The sequence below is a fragment of the Panthera uncia genome, chromosome B1 (assembly GCF_023721935.1).
Source record: "Panthera uncia isolate 11264 chromosome B1, Puncia_PCG_1.0, whole genome shotgun sequence".
Lineage (NCBI taxonomy): Eukaryota > Metazoa > Chordata > Mammalia > Carnivora > Felidae > Panthera > Panthera uncia.
The window spans coordinates 121,154,645-121,172,888 of NC_064811.1; the positions used below are offsets into that span (position 1 = coordinate 121,154,645).

Consider the following 18,244-nt stretch of genomic DNA (forward strand, 5'->3'; position numbering starts at 1 on the left):
GGGAGAGAGCTTTACTTGAAACAAACACCACCACCACCACCAACAGCAACAAAAAACACTAAAAACCCCACAAAACCAAGGTGTACTGAAAAAACTTTCTCAGGTACCAAGTTCACATTCCATGTCAACAGGGCCTCAGTCCTGGCTGCACATTAGAGTCATTTGAGGATTTTATTTTTTATTTTTTAAAAGTTTATTTACTTATCTTGAGAGAGAAAGAGAGCACAAGTAGGGGAGGGGCAGAGAGAGAAGGAGAGAGAGAATCCTAAGCAGGCTCTGCACTGTCAGTGCAGAGCCCAACTCGGGGATCAAAGTCACGACCCGTGAGATTCTGACCTGAGCCAAAGTCAGATGCTTAACCGGCTGAGCCACTGTCTCATCTGAAGATCCTAAAGACAACACCAATGACTAGGCCCTTTCCTAGACCAATTAAACCATAACTTCTGGGAGTGGGGCTGGGCCCAGGCATTTTTGAGAAACTCCCCCAGGTACATACAATGTGCAGCTAGTTTAGAACTGCTGCTAGTTAGGGAAAAGAGGTCCCAGGAGCAGCAGGAACTGAGGCACTCTGTGGTTGGGTGAGCACCTCTCCCAGCACATCCCAGTCACGCAACCACTAGCCCACTTGCTCTGACAGTCCGTGACCTGCCGATGCCTCTGGCTCCCAAGAAAGATCTATGCAAATATGTAGGGCTGTAGCCCTCAGCCTACCTCTGAGGCTGAAACCCTGAGCGAAGTTTACAAAATGATTTTTTCCATCAGCCCAGAAAGCAGCGGGGGCTTCCCTATCCTCTTCTCTGAATCAATTCCAGTGCTGAGCCTGGAAGGCTCGGTTCTAGGGAGCCACATTAATCTTGAAGGACTATGGAATGTTAAATGTGGGCTCAGGCAGAGGAATTGTTAATAGATCGGAGAAGGCGTTTGATTTCACAATCACATATACTGGGAAACCTCAAAACGGAGGTGGGGTGGGAGAAGGATTTAGAGTCTGTTTAAAACAGCATTCTACCAGCGATTTTTAATCCCTCTGGGTTCCATGAAGTCATCTTTATGCTTAGTTTTAGTTGAAGGAGCAAGAAAGACTTCCCTTAATAACCAAGCAAGAAAGAATCAAGTGTTTTCCATCTCTCTTTGGGAAACAAGTAGGTATGTACACGCTTGAATTTGTCACTGTGCTCCAGTTCTGCTGTGATGTGGCTGGCACAGAGACTCGCAGACTCGGTGCCCACAAACAGCTGCACCCTACAGTCCCAGCAGGTGCACGCACAGAGCCCAGCTCAAAATTCGTCGCAAGAACAATGGCGCCGTTATGACACCAAGGGACAAGGCCTCATACTGACCACCACTGCACGACATCTGACGATGGCGAGAGCTAGAAACTCAGCCACAGCTCCCTGGGATCTGGCCTTTTGGTCCCAGGATCATATTCACAGACACAGCCAGGTAGAGCACCACAGTGACAGCAGCTATCAATTATATGGCCCAACCAACCAGAGAGTTAGTGGAATTAAAGAAAAAACAAATCCCTCCAGAAAATGTATTCCTTTGCTTTTAACGTATCTTCTCCTCCTGCGGGCTGCACTGCCACAGTCACCAAGTTTACATTTACATCCAAATATGCACACACAAAAAAAATTACCGATGCATCTCACTCCCCGGTGACTTTGTAACAGGTTGCTAGGTAACAGTGCATACAAGTCAGGTTTCAGGACCTCTAGTAAGCCACCATAAAATAACTGCATGGGCCTTTTGCATAAATAGTGTGCATTTGTTATCTGTTTCCTTATGCCAATTGATCAGTCAGTAAATACTCTGACTGCCAAACTGTAAACAAGTACCATCAATAACTAACTGAGAAAACAGATCACAGTGTAAGGCTTTGGTGCAGGGAGGGTCTTTCACCCCCAACCCACTGACTGGCTTCTCTGGAGTCTTTCTTGTTTGCAGTGCTGGCTCTCAGCAGGCTGTATCTTATGCTCCCTGAGACTGGGTCTGGAGCTAATTACAGCCTGAGCCCAGCGGGAGTAGTGGATTATACACCAGCGTTTTATCCAAAGACCAGTCCTTCCTTCACCGCCTCTCCCCCTCCTCCAGATTTAAAAACTTCCTGCAGTCCTGGAGTAAAGGCAGTAACCCTGGTACTAAGAGCTACTCACCCCTACCTAGTGTCCCCCTGGCTGTTGAGTAAGGAAATGTCCCATGTTGAAACCCTGCTAAGTGAAAATGCCATTTGCATTCCTTCCCTTAGGAGTGCACTGGAGGAGCCCAGAAAAGGAGCCCCTTTTGCTATAATATTGGTGGGAGAGACCATCAAAGAAGAAGCGGTGACCTCCCCACCACCACCAGAGGCAAAGCCTGAAGGATCAACAGCAAAAGGAAAACTATAAGCATGCATTCCCCCACATTTTCAAAATGTTTAAATATAAAACTCAAAGACTCTGCAAGCACATTTTCCCCTAGATTGGGGCAGAAGAGGGAGAAGGCAGGCAGAGGGGTAGAGAGGAAGAGAGAGTCCCCTGTTCTTCAAGGCCATGGACAGATGCACTTGGCTCCGGGTGGCCTGACCATTTCCAGCCGAGGACTCCTCACCCCTGGCTGCCAGTAGGCAGGCTGGCGTGCCTCACTGTTGGTCATTCCTGGTCATTTCTGATGCCTCATTTCCGTCCCCTGCTTTTCCCCATGACTACCAACTAGTATTGCATGCTCCTGAGGAGCAAAGATCTGGGGTGCTGGGGACATTCCGAGAGCCCTGAAGTGTCACTGAGCAAAGGGACTTCTGAGCGGGCAAAACTGAACCTCTATTTCACCTGGCAATGACATTTAGTGAAATGCGACTCACAGTCCATTTAAAGGAAGGCGGTGACCAATTATTCTCCATTTAAAAGGGTATTGTCAATCTCCAAAGAGCTGAAATGGCATTTGGAAATCATCGTGGGGACTGCCATCTTCACTGAAAGACAGAACCAACTCTCAGCCGACCTTTCCCCACCCTGCGCATCTCTTTTACAATTTAAAATCATACTTTTAAAAATGTAACCTGTAGAAGCACAATCCCACATCGTGTTTTATCATTTCCAAACAGTCAGGAAAAATAGTGCTCCCTCAATATCGCCACACCCCCTATTCAACTCCACAACTTAACCAAAGAAATTGGGGGGAAAAAAGGAAAAAAACAACAACAAAAAAAAACGTCATGTATAAGCTGACAATGAATGTGATGTCAATTAATAATAAATATTGATAACCTACTTCATCTTCTTTCCAAAAGGCAATGGGGCAGGTGAGAAAGAATATTTTTTTTTTAAGTTTTTTTTTTTTAATTTCACTTTACATGAGGCACCTAAAGTAGTTAAATTCATAGAGGCAGAAAGTGGAATAGCCGTTTCCAGGGGCTGTGGGGAGGGTGCAATGGGGAACTATGGTTTAATGGGTACAAGGTTTCCGTGTGGGATGATGAAATGTTCTGGAGATGGACGGTGGTGATGGTTACACAACAGGAATGTACTTGATGCCAAAAAACTATACACTTAACAATGGTTAAAATGGTAAATTTCATGTAAGGCGTATTTTATTACAACAAACATTTTTCCAGTGGAAAAAATTACGTAAAGGTAATCTTTATCATTTGCTCAAATTTTAAAACTGTAACTCCCGACAGTAGTCTGTGTATATATCCAGAGACTTTATATGTCCTTTAAAACTCTTTCAAATTAAGGCAATAAAGAAACTGAATAGTGCAAACTGAGATGTTCCATACAAGCACTTTAAAAGAACCAAACGCAGAAACAAGTTAAATATGGCCCAAGGTCACACAAAGAACTGTCACCAATTTGGCTCACCATGTGTCCTGCCCCCCATAACAAGAACCCATAAAGGGGAAAAAACCAGAAGGAAATCAACAAGACCTGTTGTTTCTAGACCCAAACCACAGAGATGCCTACTTCCAAAGGACTGGAAAAAAAAAAAAAAGTCAAGGAGAAAATTCATGAAGGTGCAAACTAGCAGAATTCAAAGGGCTCTTGAAATCACCTAGTACTACCAGCTTATTTTTACAGATGAGAATCCTGGTAGAGAAAGAGAGAGAGAGAGAAAGAGAGAGAGAGAGAATACAACCCTATTCAAGTACCTGACAGCTTCATGAGAAAATCAGACGCCATCTTAACAGAGATGTCCTGGCTGAACAATGCTGACGCACTGTTGGCCACATACTCGGAGGGGTCTTTCAGCTTTGTGTGGTTGGCCGGCCTGTCGGCAGCATTCAGAGTAAAGGAGGTTGGCAGGCCGTTATCTTCCTTGGGTTCCTCCTTCACCAGCAAAGGCGAGACGCCAGCCCCACCCTGGCTAGTCCTCTCTGGAGTGTTGGACGTCATCATGGTCCCCACTAGCTCTGTCCCTCCTCCTTCCCTTTGCTGCCCCAGGCAGGCACTGTCACTGAGGTGGGGAGATCCCTTGACATCTGGGTCTGGGATCTCCTCCTTCACCTTGGCTTCTGTCCTCAGGAAATGCTGATGGCAACGCATGTGGAGTTTCAGGCTGAAGTGGCGTGAGGAGGTAAAAGGGCATAGCTGGCACTGAAAGGTCTCTCCCCGGTCCTGGTGCTGATGAACCTGACGGAGAAGCAAGAAGAATGAGCTGTCCACCATGTGCTTACGGAAAATGCCTCGTCGTACATCCGGACTATTCGTCCACAATTTCCTCACAGTACCAGGGCTGGCCCAGGAAATAAAATCATCAGAGGAGAGTTTTGTTACTGTGCCCCAAGTAATGAGGTCCGTCCCTAAACATAAAGCAGGTCCACGTAGGTTAAGAGTCCATTATTAGAGCCACACTCACAACTGAGGATGCTGTCTGCCAATGGAGGCTGTGTTTAGTAGAATCCTCCAAATAGTTTAGTCATCTCATCTCGGTTGGTCTTTGGAGAAAATATAAACCCAGCACAATTCGAACTTACATAATTACCAGCTGGGGGTCAAAAGAGGCAACCTGTCAAGCAATTCCTCTCACAATAATAAGTTGCGTGTACCCAATTATTGTCACTCAGAGAATTAGTTATGTTTTGCAAACACAATTTCAATTTTCAAAATGCTTCTCTGGGTAATTAAGAATGTGGAAAATGACGTCTCCGGGGTATTCCCGTTTCATAGACAGGGAGACTGAGACCCCAGAGTAAGTGGCTTAAGCAAAATTACATATGAAGAAAGCACAGCAGAGTGGGAGAAAAACCAAGGTCTGATCTCCCCCAGGTATTCTCAGCAAGGTGAAACCAGGGTCTCCAAACGTGGTTCTATCAGGCTCCAGATTCTGATGTGGGCAATGGAAGAATGCAGACTTTTAAATCCAGTTCCAGTCTCGCATGCACAATACCTGTAGAAATTGTACGAAACTTTTCTCTTCCTGTCCCTACCAAAATGTAGTGCTTGAGAAAGTGAGGAAATCATTGCACTGGCCTGAGCCAGGCTTCGAGCTGGCAGGTGCTCATAAGCGTGTAACTTCCCCATTCAGCTCTGCCAATGTACTTCAGGGCTGACCTGCTACACCCTGCTATTTCAGGACTGCCCCTCCCTTGTGTAGAAACTGCCAATTGTGTAGATTTGGGCCAAATGATTTGGGGGAGTTGTGGGATCTGGACAAACAAGTGATGGGGATTTCAAAACCAAAACAGAACTGACTCCTCATCTTCCAGTGGTGACCTAAACGGGATTTGAACCCAGGTCTAACAAAGGTTAAAGGCTAGTTTGTTAATTCACTGCACTACCTGGACCCTCTGCATAGGCTTCCTGTCCAAAAGAGCAAGTTTTACTACAGCTGTTTATGCATTCTGAATGCAATCCAAAAGCATTATTCACCAGCCAAAACATACTTTTAAATAATGTTAAGTGACCAACAAAAGCAAAGAAATTAAAAGTTAATGGTGAGATCCTGTCGCTATAGCACCCCACTGTGGCTTTTTGAAAAAAACAGTCGAAGAGGTTCTGGGTCCCCCAAAGCATAAATTTCTCAGAAAAAAACATATAAACTTAAATTCAGTTGCAGCAAGGCCTTGCTTGTTAAAATGCTTCCGCTCTGCCAGGTTGGGAGGGGCTGGGGGTAGGTACCCGTTTGTCACTGGTCGTTAACATCACCTCTCTCTGTTCTGTCACAACAAAGAGATCTCACTCTGGAGCTGATCATTTCATTTGCTTTCTCACAGAAAGGTCCACCTAATTCACACAGGAGCAGGCACCCTGGGGGGGTTCGGGCACAGCCCCACAGGATCCTGGCAGATGCTGCCAAAGGCATGCCCAGGAACCAGGTGGTAAAGGTCACGGGGCAGAATGCTTTCTTGGGAGCAGCGCGGTGGGGCAGATTCCGTTTCAGAAGTGTCCTTACATCTATTGACCCAGGAGAGTAGAGGAGCTAATCCAAGAACAGGAGCTCTGGAAGCAGCTTCTGGAAGAAGGAAAAGGACAGAGAGAGAGCCCAAGTCCTCAAGGCGAAAGGGAGCCCTGGACTGAAAAGAGTCTGCGCTCAAGTATTTTACGTGGCTTCTCTTCCACCAGATCCTGGCCTTGCTATATTTAGTTGTGGAAAAATCAGTGTCGGTTTAAAGGAAAAACAGTGGCCGAGGTGTTGACTTTCGCACTTATCGTTTTATTTGAGCTACACCTTCCCAAAGGGGCTGTATGTCGCATTTGGCCTTCGAGAGAAGTATTCTCTCTACCTTCCAGCTGTGGTTTCTTCCCTTCTGTCCTGACAGAAAAGCACTTTCTGTTATAACTGTAATCTCTTTAGCCTAACACTGGCTTTAAAATCCCTCCAAGTCTGCTAACGTGAAGAAATGCTTGTCTAAAGCATATCATTCTTTCCAGGCCACGTAAGAGACGTCCTTACTGACTGGTCATTTTGCACGGGGCACCTAAGGGCTGGGAATAGAAGGCACTGTTACATCATTAGGTCCATCTCCTGGTGGTGGTCGGATGGACATAAGGAAAACTTTGGCAAACATCTGCTCCACCCCCTTAGGGGACCAGGCCAGACAGGGAAGGGGCATCCTTGGGAATCACAGCTCCTTAAATGGCAGGCCTGAGACTGGCAGAGCTCAGCGCTCTGACCCTTGTCCAGTTTCTTACCATTACTTCATCAGTGTTCTTTATTTTAGCAGTCCTCACCTTTTCTGTTCAATCTTAGCTTACGAATTTCACATTTAATTCCCCTATGCTCACTCATCCAGGAAAGTTGTAAAAGACTTAATGGAAATCTAAGATAACCCTGAGGAAGCTGGAGGCATTTACAAGCTCCTTCCTCAGCTGCCCATAAAAACATTTGCGAGATCTACGAAGGAGGAAAGGCAGGTTTTCAAAAAAATGTACAGTGCCCAGCACCCGGTAGGACACGGTAAATACAGTCCTTACTGAACAAATAAAGGAGAATCCCAATTTGTCTTAAATAAATCTATGTCATCATTATAGAAGGATGTATGTTAGAATAACAATAGTGGTGATTTCTGTGTGATGGGAGTGAGGGTCAATTTTATATTCTTGTTGTTTACCAGTTTTTTTTCTAAATTCTCAGCATTAAAGATATATCACAAAAAGAAAAAGGCAATAAAATTTAGAGTAAATTCTTTATACCACATCATTAACCTATTTCCAAATGTAAACACTAAATCAGACAACTTTTGGATAATAATGACCAGGTTGGCTACATTTACTGAGTGTTCTCCATGCCGGGCATTGTATTAAGTTGCTTTATGCCCATTATCTCATTTAACCCTTATAACGACTCCAGGAGATAGACTGGATGATTATCTCCATGAATGGAAACAAAGGCTGGGAGAGGTTAAATGATTCACCCAAAGTCTCACAGCTACTAAAGTCGTGGAACTGAGATTCTAACTAAGGTCTTTCTGACCGCACACAGCTTGAGATCTTAATCTACAGGTGACACTGCCCCACTTCACAGGCCGAACTCGTTTTAGAAAATCTATTCATATTTGTAGTCTCTGGTGAATGCAGCAGAAGCAGAAGCTATCCATTCACAAGACCACCGCCATCATATTCCTGTGTGGACTATACTTACAAAATCTCTCTAAAGTATGTTGAATCCAAACAAAACCATGAATTCTTTAATTAAAGAAAGAAAATGGCCCATATGCGAGGTGGAGAACAGAGAAAAGAAACAGTACACCATTTGATAAAATTAAACTTGCATGAGCCCTTCTCACACGTCCCTTATCAAAAGCTGGAGTCGTAGCTCAACAGGTTAGGACACCATGAGTTTGAATAAAGTAGTAATTTCACACAACTGCTTTATTGTACTGGTTATTGATTTGTTCTGAAAGCATTCTGAGACCCCGCGACCCACAAAGCCCTCGAGGCTCTCATCTGTAACACTGTCATGGCCGACCGTCTGTATCATCAAGGCACCCAACTCATCTCCCTGTAGCTTCAGGGTCAGTAGTTCCTGCTATTGAAAACCCAGCTTTTTTTTTTTTCCCCCATGGGTTTATAAATAGGTTGTTTTATGTGACCCTGAGCTGAAACCAAGCTTACAAGGTGTCAGGCTAGATGCAAGTTTTCTGCTCACTGAAGCTTTAAATTTGTCAGACCTGATTTCTAAACACAGCGTAGGACATAGTAAGGAAAACAAATTTTAGTTTTAAAGGCATTTCTTTTGAAGTCTCGGCCTGCTAATGAAACCCACTTTGCAGGTGTAAGATACGAGATTTTATTTTGGGAAGAGGTGATAGAGGATGAGGAGGGTGAAAGGAAAAACTAAGTAGGCTCAGTTAAATCCAACCAACCAGAACTCCTGGTTAAATGGATTCTGAAGATGAAGGGCATGCTACTCTCAGGAGAAAAAGGCAAATGATAGAAAACAAATTACATCATGGATTTAATTTTTTTTTTAATCTTCTGAGCTATTTCCTAAAATTAGTAGACGTTCTGTCTGATCACATTTTTTTTAGAGCTACAATTATAAACGGTGATCACTGATCTATTCAGATGGATTAGACTACATGGCTTTGAAAAAAAGCAAATATCTTAATTACATACATGCACAATGCTTCTTATGGCAGGAAAGTAAAAACTTCACAAACAATGTCAACAGCCAAACCATATTGAAAATATCAGTGGAAAAATGAAGGTGTTTACTGAAATTAAATAACCACTATTGAACATTTCTGTGTCAGATACTTTGCTAATATTATCTCCTTAAATACTAACAAGAACTCTTCCAGATAAACAATATCATTCTCATTGAACAGATGAGAAAATTGAGAGCCTGACATTCATTTGCTCAAGGCCTTTAGCTAGTAAGTTTCACAATAAGATTTAAATTCAGGTCTATCAAATTCAAAAGCCCATGCTCTTTTGATCTTGTGATTTTCTTCCTTGAATTTCAGGGGAAACCTTTATTAGTAATGGGGTCTGCCAGAAAGCTATCTAGATGACTAAGTTTTCTCCATCTCATGTACGAGTGAAATACAGAGTCTAGACAAATCTCTTATATGCTTATTACCAGTGCAAACTCCCCAGCCGTTTTTAAAAAGACGTTGAAAACAATGTCCTTAGGTGTTTGGTAAGTGTGATCCTGGGAATTAGGATAGCACAAACACTGAGAGCTTCAGGAGGACTCAGTCCTGTCAGATATGCACCCCCACTCCCGCCCCCCCAAGCCTCACAGAGGGCAAAAGTTAAAGCCCAGGCTTCTCTGAAGGTTCTCACACCTCCTATAAGGCGTCTCTGGGTGTCCTGTGAGTTTGTAAGCTGGAGAGCAAAGCAAAAGCAGAAGAGGGCAGTCGCCTCTGGGGCGCAGGTCCAGCAGCCCGTCGTCCCATACTGGTCTTCCCTGCCCTTTGCTCTTCCCTAAGTCTTCCTCCCGGCCCCCCAGACACGTATTGCCACGCAAGGCCAAGGTAGGCTGCTTCTCCCCAATAGGAAAGGACGGCTCTACATCATGTCTATTATTTGGATACTGGAGCTTCTGTTTGGTTTTAAGTTCTTGGATGTAAAATGAACGGGCAGACTGTCACAAGGAGACCCTTTCGAACGTGCTTCATTTGCGCCACCAGCTACCTCAAGACGAGGAGCACTGAATGCCACAGGCTCCACCAGCGGCCCCTCTCCCAGGAGCCTCCTGCACTGGACCATGTGCAAGAGCTCTGGCTGTGCCTTCCTGTCTGTGAGGCTCATCCGCAGCTGCCTTACCTTCATGTGGGATTTGAGATTGTCCTTGCGAGCACACCGGAATGGACAGAGCGGACACTGGTGACTTTTTAAACCTGTGTGGATCACCATGTGCCGCTTCCAGTAACTCTTCCTTTTTATAACCAAACCACATATCGGACACTGGAAAGGCTTCCCGCTTTCCTCTTCTGAGGCTTGGAAGAGGGAGAAAGAAAGAAAAAATTGAGGAAAATTCAAAGGTACATTATTGCATCCAGCACTAATTCACATGCACTGCTATATAAAGAACACTAATAATGATCCGGTATTTTTCCTGGGTAATTCCAAGGCTTTCTTCATGAAGAAGTTTTATTACTGCTTTTCTCCCAGTAGAAACCCACATCCATCTCATTAATTCCATGTAGCTTCCATTTTTCAAAATTTGATCATGCTGCCATGGGAAAGTCTTACTTTCAAAGGCCATCTCACACTTAGGAAGGCATCTGCAAAGGGGCTCTGCCTGGCCTGTCCTCGTTCAGCCCAGAGAAGCTTGACTTCAGGGGCTTTGTTTCCCGAAGGAAACCTCCGGATTTGAGGCCATATCTGAATTCCTAAACTTAGAAAACAGCAAGAAATAAAGACAGGGAAAGACGCACTGCACCACACTGAAAACCATAGAGCCATCATAAGCCTCACACACCAAACTCCTATGGCGACAAATTTTAGGATCCTACCGCTGACGTGGCTAGTTATGTCTGGAGCAAATGCTACTGCCAATTTAGCCATCAGGGGGTCTTAAGGTCAGGGCTTTTCCCCCACCCATTTCTGTCCCTCTGGTTGCCACTAACAAGATGCACTGCCTTCTCTGAACTGGGCCCCACAACCCACTTTGGGAAGAGCTACAACGAGGCAGTCACGAATGCTTCCATTTTTCAGGAACGCAAACAAACCAACTACTTCCTCCAAGGAAAGCTAAGCTAACTCTCTCCTCCATCCCCTCAGGAAAGGGTCTCTTTGTGACACTGTGCGGCTACACTGCTCAGTGTCACGCTCACCTCTGCAATTTGGAGACAGAATAAACACAAACAAGTAGAGCTGAAGACTCAGACTTTCCTTTCTTAATCATGAGGGATCAGAAATATTTCCGGGTCGCCTGGATGGCGCAGTCAGTTAAGCGTCCAACTTCGGTTCAGGTCATGATCTCTCAGTCTGTGAGTTCCAGCCCCACGTCGAGCTCTCTGCTGACAGCTCAGAGCCTGGAGCCTGCTTCGGATTCTGTGTCTCCCAACCCCCCCCCCACCCCGTTTGCCCCTCCCCTGCACTCTCACACTCTCTCTCTCTCGCAAAAATAAGTAAACATTAAAAAATTAAAAAAATGTTTTTCCAAATGGATTAAATAAGACATAATACACTCATAAAGCAATACACTCATATATGGAGCCATTTTAAAAAATGAACTAGATCTATAGATGCTGATACAGAAATATGTCCAAGATATTAGAGTTAGTAGATATGCAAGCAAGATATGAAACTATATGTCGAGGCTGATTCCACTTTTGTTTTACAATAACTGGGAATCAATTGCTAATACAGCAAAGGTAAAAGGTTGAAAGGAAACGTTATAGAGAATGAGTCTAACTGACAGCACTTAAAGCCATTCATTAAGCTTCACCGCTAAAAAGGGGACACTGTGTGCCTTCTGATAAGCCATCTATCAATTATTCCTATAAAAAGTTTAATCAAGCCTCTATATAACTACAAGTTTATCAGAAATATAGGTGATTAAAATAACAAAAACATGTTAAACACACACACACACACGCAAGGGACAGAATGAGCCAAAGCCAGAATGTGAGAAATTCTATAGGACGAATGCGTCTCTTCAAGCGAACGGCGCTTGGAAAAGGGACACGGTTATGGAGGCATATAAAATAAATATGAAGTGTGAGGGTGATTTCAATCCTGACTTGAACAAAACAATTATAAAAAGACACTTCTGAGATAACTGAGGGAATACTGATTATAGCCCAGGCATTCCATAAAATCATGAAACAATCATTGATCCCGTTAGACGTGATAATAGTTACGGTGGCTATTATTTTTCCAAAGTTCCTCTCTGTTGGAGATAATGTATATGGTAATATTTACAGGCAAATGGATATGAGGTCTGGGATTTGCTTTTAAATGCCTGAGCAAAATAAAGAGAGGGGGTAGGAAGAACGGGACGCACAAATGACAGAAAACGATATCCTTTTATTAGTATGAAAATTGTCCAGAAGCATACCCAAGAAACCATTAAGCAGTCACCTGTGAAGAACTGTGGATTAAAAGGAAGGGGTCGGGGAGGGAAACTTTTGTTTTTATTTTATATTCTTCCATACACGTTGAATTTTCTAATGCACACGTTACTTTTATAATTTTAAGAGGCTATATTCTCATGTGTAAACTTTAAAATCATCTTATTATTTATTCATTGAGTCAATTGACTCTCTATATGCAAAGGACCGCTTATAATGGATGGAACCAGAAAGGTTCTGGAATACAGTGAGGATATTCCAAACACACTGTTTTACTATTGCCGGTATAATAAGTAATACTGGTTACCCTAACCAAACAACCTGAAAAAAGAAACTCCTATTGAAAAATATACCTTCCGGTCTAGAAATCCTACTGGTGATGTTTCTGTCACAACTATTCCCTTTTCTGATTGGAGGATGGAGTGGGATTGAGGGTTCCCTTTCATCCTAGGACAAGCACACTTTGTAGAGGCCTATAAACACACTTTCTTATTAATCTGACTGTAGCTTTCCTGCTGTTTTTTGTTGATTGTCTCTGCTGACCTGGAGTCCCATCCCTAATCTGGCCTCTCATTTTCTATTCTCCATTGTCATTTCTTCCATTCGGGTATCTTGATCATGAAGACTGCACATTGAACAATAGATTTGAGAGGAAGGACTGAATCAGGCCTCTAGGTGAGATTACTGTCATCAACCAGAGGGGGGAAAATGATAATGATGTCTATTTGGGGTTGTAAGAATATCGAAGTAACAAGAAAGAAACACACAAATAGGCTGCCGCTAAGCCCTATTTTCCAGAAGTATTTCCCAGTGTCTCAACCCTAAACTGCCTAATGTTACAGAATTGCCTGGGAGAGGAGAGAAAAACGGAGATGTCCTCTACTGACCTGAGGTTTCTTGGCACATCACACGAAGGCAATAAAAAGGCATTACCTGACCAAAGGAACATCACCAGCATCCCCTGGACACCTTGTTTTGCTTAATGTGACCAATATCTTTCTTATTTTTTCTTATGCCCCCCCCCACCCCGGGTCCCCTAGTGTGTATTATAGAGCACACTACATTAAACCTTGATATTAGCATTTCATATAAATCTATTTTATTTTGGAGCTATGCTTCCTTAGTTTTAAGTAATACCAAAAGACACACGAATTGTGTATAAATTAGGGTGTCCTTGGATTGACTGGGAAAAAAATTAGCATACTCATAATGAAGAGAAACTAATGGCAAGATATGTGGTCAAATAGCTACATTATTATAACTTTGAAATTTTTAACTGATCATGGCAGGAAAGGAAGAAGACAGAAGCCAAATGATAAAAGTAACCATAACACAATGATCTATTTTCCAAATTGGCCATTAATCTCCCCTGGTAACATCTGCATTTTTGTTTATTAGAAATTTTTTGATATTTTAATAGGATGCCCTCCATGTGTAAACAATGTTGTTAACTACTTTGGAGAAGGGAGGAAACAAGGATATATTCTAGTTTGTATGCCAAACTATTTTCAAGGCTATAAATTTCACTCGAAGTTAGAGCCTAAGGAAATATGACCACTTCCTTAGACTGAACCACATATTCTTAAGGCAATAGGCTTGAAACATTCATTATTTTACATAGTTTACAACCGTCTGGGAAACAATTCCCCCCAAACATATCACTAGCTAGTTAGTATCACCACAAGCAAAACTAGATCCCACCAAATGCTAATAAACCCAGTGGCATGGATAGCTGCTGATTTGCTTCTTTGGAGAAAACACATTCTCTTTACAGGCATTAGTATTACTGGAAGAAGAGAGATAATAAATGTGTGCAGTTCTCCCGTCACACAGTAAACGGAAGCTACTGGTAGTAGCTGTTGCAATAATAGCAGTGACCATAAGTTCTAGTCGTACCCTCTAAAGCAGGACACTCACCAGGAGAGCAGATGTAAATTTAAACAACTGACATCACATAAATACATAGCCCGGGGCCTGGCCCAGAATGGCACTTTGTCACAGGAGCCAGGAGAAAACAAAGGAAAACAGGAGTCCACTGTGCTACACAGGTAGGGTCCAGCTCAGCCCAGGCAGAACTCTGATGGCCAAATTCAGCTTGGCAGGGAAAAGAGAGAGGTGGAAAATACAGAAGGGGAGGAAGGGGAGGAGGGGGAACTGGCTGGGGTGAGGCTAGAGGTCTTTCCCTGTGTGTCTCCAGCACCCAACAGTGCTAGGTACTATGTGCAACTGAATAAATGTGTGTTGGATTGTAATGAGAGTAATTGGAAAGGGCTGGGTCAAGAGAGTATCAAAAAGTGAAATGAGTGCTGGAAATGGAAGAAAAAGGTACAGGAAGCTGCCAGCAAGTCCCAAAGGCAGCAGTGTCAGCCCAAGAGTACATGCTTTTCACATAGCACACCAATACATGTGTCAGATGAATGGGTGTGGAGAGATGTGCACGTACTTACATCTTACCTATTTCCAAAATGAATTTGGAGGAGCTGATATTTAAAATGCATACAGTATGACTACACCATTAATAAGATACAATGATAAGCGTTCAAACTATTTACAATGGACAAGATCTACAGAGGCAATCTTGTGGGAGGTTTGATGGTGAATTTTAAGAAGCAACATATTTACTTCAAAAAAAATATATTTGTTTTGAGTTGATAGGGTTAAAGAATAAAAAAGGAAAAGCAAGGCATTTTAACACAGGAAGGAATCTTGGAGATAATTCCCAACTAGCTCAGTTTATATAGATGAGGAAGCTGAACAGAGGTGTGTGCTTAAAATCCCTGTGCTAGTTAGTGGCAGTGTTGAGATCAGAGCCAATATCTTCACTTCCACTTTGGTGACCTACCAAATTGTCTACACATAAATCCACAAAGCAACACCACTTCATTCGGGGGAAAAAAATTCATGGAGGTTTTTATTAACTTACGTGCTTTAACTCAAGGTAGGAATTTTTTTTAGTGTTTATTTATTTATTTTGAAAGAGAGAGAGAGTGAGCAGGAGCAGGGGAGGGGCAGAGAGAGAAGGAGAGAGAGAATCCCAAGCAGGCTCCATGCTACCAGCACAGAGCCTGATGGAGGGCTTGATCTCCTGAACTGTGAGATCGTGACCTGAGCGGAAATCAAAAATCAGGAAGCTTAACCAACTGAGCCACCCAGGTGCCCCTCAAGGAATGGATTTTAAAACAAATGTAACTGTTTCATAGGCCTTGAAATCAAACTTTCTTTTGGTACATCTTATGTGGCAACTTGCAGAAAATGGAGCTAATGTGCAAGTAGTTTGCAGGTAGTGTCTGCACACTTACCATATGCACCTTACCATATACATCAAAGGGGTTCAGGATGCCAGGTGACCCTGGGTATGCATGACCTTCATGGCTGTCCCCACTGAGGCCTCCTAACTTACTGCACATCTGAGTAGGATGACCCATCCTCCTTCCTAACAATATACATGGAATTAATATATTTTCATAGAATTTCATGGACATGTCTCTCAAATGCTATTTCAGGGTATAAAAAACTATGTTGGCAATGGATATCACCGGGTTTATCTGTTGTCTTTGACACTGATAATTATTAATGCATATTTTAATGATTGTGAAGTATTCAATAAAACTAAGAAGTTTTAGATATCTGGATAGACTAGAGGCAGTCTATATTTAAATCACTGAGGAAATATAATTGAGGTCAGTGACAGATAGTTCTGAATCTTGATTAAAAAGTTAATTTTCTAAACAAGTTCCTGCCTTGTGATCATTGCCAGATTAGGGTTAGAATAGCCATCGTCCTAATGGAGTAGAGGAAGAGGTTACCTTACACTCTGGCCTTTCTATGCCTTTGCAATAATTTTAATAGCATCATGTAAATATGAAAGAAAACAGGATCCAGAAAACCTCTATCTATGGACCCAGGAAATATGCTGAGCCTTCAGTTGTAGGAGACCAGCTTGCTTCTCAGCACATTTAAATTTTACTCAGTGAAATAAGATGTTCTGGAGACCCTCTCTCTGAAACTCTCCTTGTTATTTCTTTTAACTGGGAGCCTGGCATCCTGGGACTCTTGCTGGCCATTTACAAGAAACTTTGTCTTTAAAATAAAAAGCATCTATTTTATTCTGAGAGGCAACAAACAGTAGCTTCAAAGAGAATTGAGTCAATGTGTGACATTTATCTTGAGAGCAAACGGACATAATCTTCTCTCTCCCGTGTCTCTTTTCAGAGGAACAGTGCAGCATGTGCTGGGGCACAGGGTCACATGAAAGAAACCTCCCTCCTCAAGTGTCACGTCTCTCTAGCAGGGGGGAAAGGCTACTGAGCGGTGGACTCTTTAAGGAATGAAATACACCATGACCTGGCAACAACTGAATCCTGTTCAAAAAAGAGGAATAAGGTCAGACCTAAAAGACACTCTTTTTCCCCCCATGGTTTGGACTTCCCTTGACCTAAAGAAGGTCGAAGAAATGCTGGGGTCTAAATTACTCAATACAGGATTGGCTTTTCTAGCACATATCTCTTTGTAACTCTAGAATCAACTTTATGTGCCCTTTTTGCAACATTTTTGGGAAACAGCTTTAAAACGTGAGCCCTGATTGAAATCAGGATGGTGCTGTAGTTATTTTTATGGATTTTTTTTTTTTGTGGGTTATTGTTTGTGTATTTAAATTATTGGGCAACAGATAATTTTCTTTCTTTGGTGCAAGAAACCAGCCATACTATTCATTTTGAATTAAATGAAGATTTCTTTCTAAGCTAAAGGAAAAAAATAATAATGAGAGATGCTTAGAAACATGGGTGACAGCCCTCACCACATTCTCCTAAATGCTTTCTTGGTATGGACAAGTTACATCTGAATCTAGCCCCGGGTCGCCCTGAAGCCCACAATACAGAGTGTAGAAGGGGTGGGGGACTGGATGGAAAAGACCCATCTTTCTTTCCACTTCTAAGATTAAAAAATCTGTAACAGCAACCAAATCATCTCTCTGTGATATGAAGGTAAATAACAGAATTAAATAGTCTATCCGCTCCTCCTTAACCCATAATTTAGTTAGCATGCCGCGAAGTGATGACATCGCTTTAACTGAGAGGGGCACACAGGCACCCTTCCTCCTGTTTGCAACCCAGGGAGCAAGAAAAAGAACTCGAATTTAGGATGCATCCACATGGGCACACCGAACATTTTTCAAGGGACCATTTCAAGAGCCCTCGTGTTTGTCTTCACAGCAATCTTTCCTCTTGTGTGAGTTTTACAAAATGGGTGATTTTTTCCCACGGTTACTCGTCAATGGAACTGTTTCACCAACTCATGGCTTGTGCACACAGGCACGTGGAGAACAGGGGACTTGGGTACCAGTCAACCAGGAGGGGGTTGCAGAGACACAATGCAAGAATTTCCTCTCTCTCCTCTCTCACTTTGGTCATTTTGAACATGCATTGATGAAAAGAGTAAGTGTTTTAGCAACAGAAGAAATCCAGTAATAAGAAAAGAAAAGAAAATGATTGTTTCTAGATCTCCGTGTTAAATTCTGCTGAGAAGCTCATTGCGATGTTTTCATGAATTAAACGCATTTAAACCATGAAGGGAACCTATCTTTTCCTTTGGGTATGTATCCTACAACCAAACAGGCAGAAAGTCTACCGCGCACTGGAAGTTCATGACCTCTTTCACATCTTTACATGCATCTAAGCCCTGGAGTGAAAAAAATGATACTTCACCACTGTTGCTAGCTAACTCAAGACGTTTTACGATGACAAAGCGGCCACAACGTGCCTTCAGGAGACACAATTTTATCAGTTACCTCTTTCTGAG

General features: G+C 42.8%; 1 protein-coding gene across 2 annotated transcripts in view; it reads right to left on the reverse strand.

Annotated features, from left to right (window-relative positions):
• The window catches only part of ZNF827 (zinc finger protein 827), a 169,801-nt gene that overhangs the window by 117,078 nt on the left and 34,479 nt on the right, over positions 1-18,244 (reverse strand). For both annotated transcript variants that reach the window (XM_049631210.1, XM_049631209.1), the window contains 2 exons: positions 10,191-10,363; positions 4,127-4,607 (listed from right to left, as the gene is read on the reverse strand). In XM_049631210.1, coding sequence (XP_049487167.1) covers positions 4,127-4,607; positions 10,191-10,363 — 654 coding nt within the window. The remainder of the gene's footprint in view (positions 1-4,126; positions 4,608-10,190; positions 10,364-18,244) is intronic.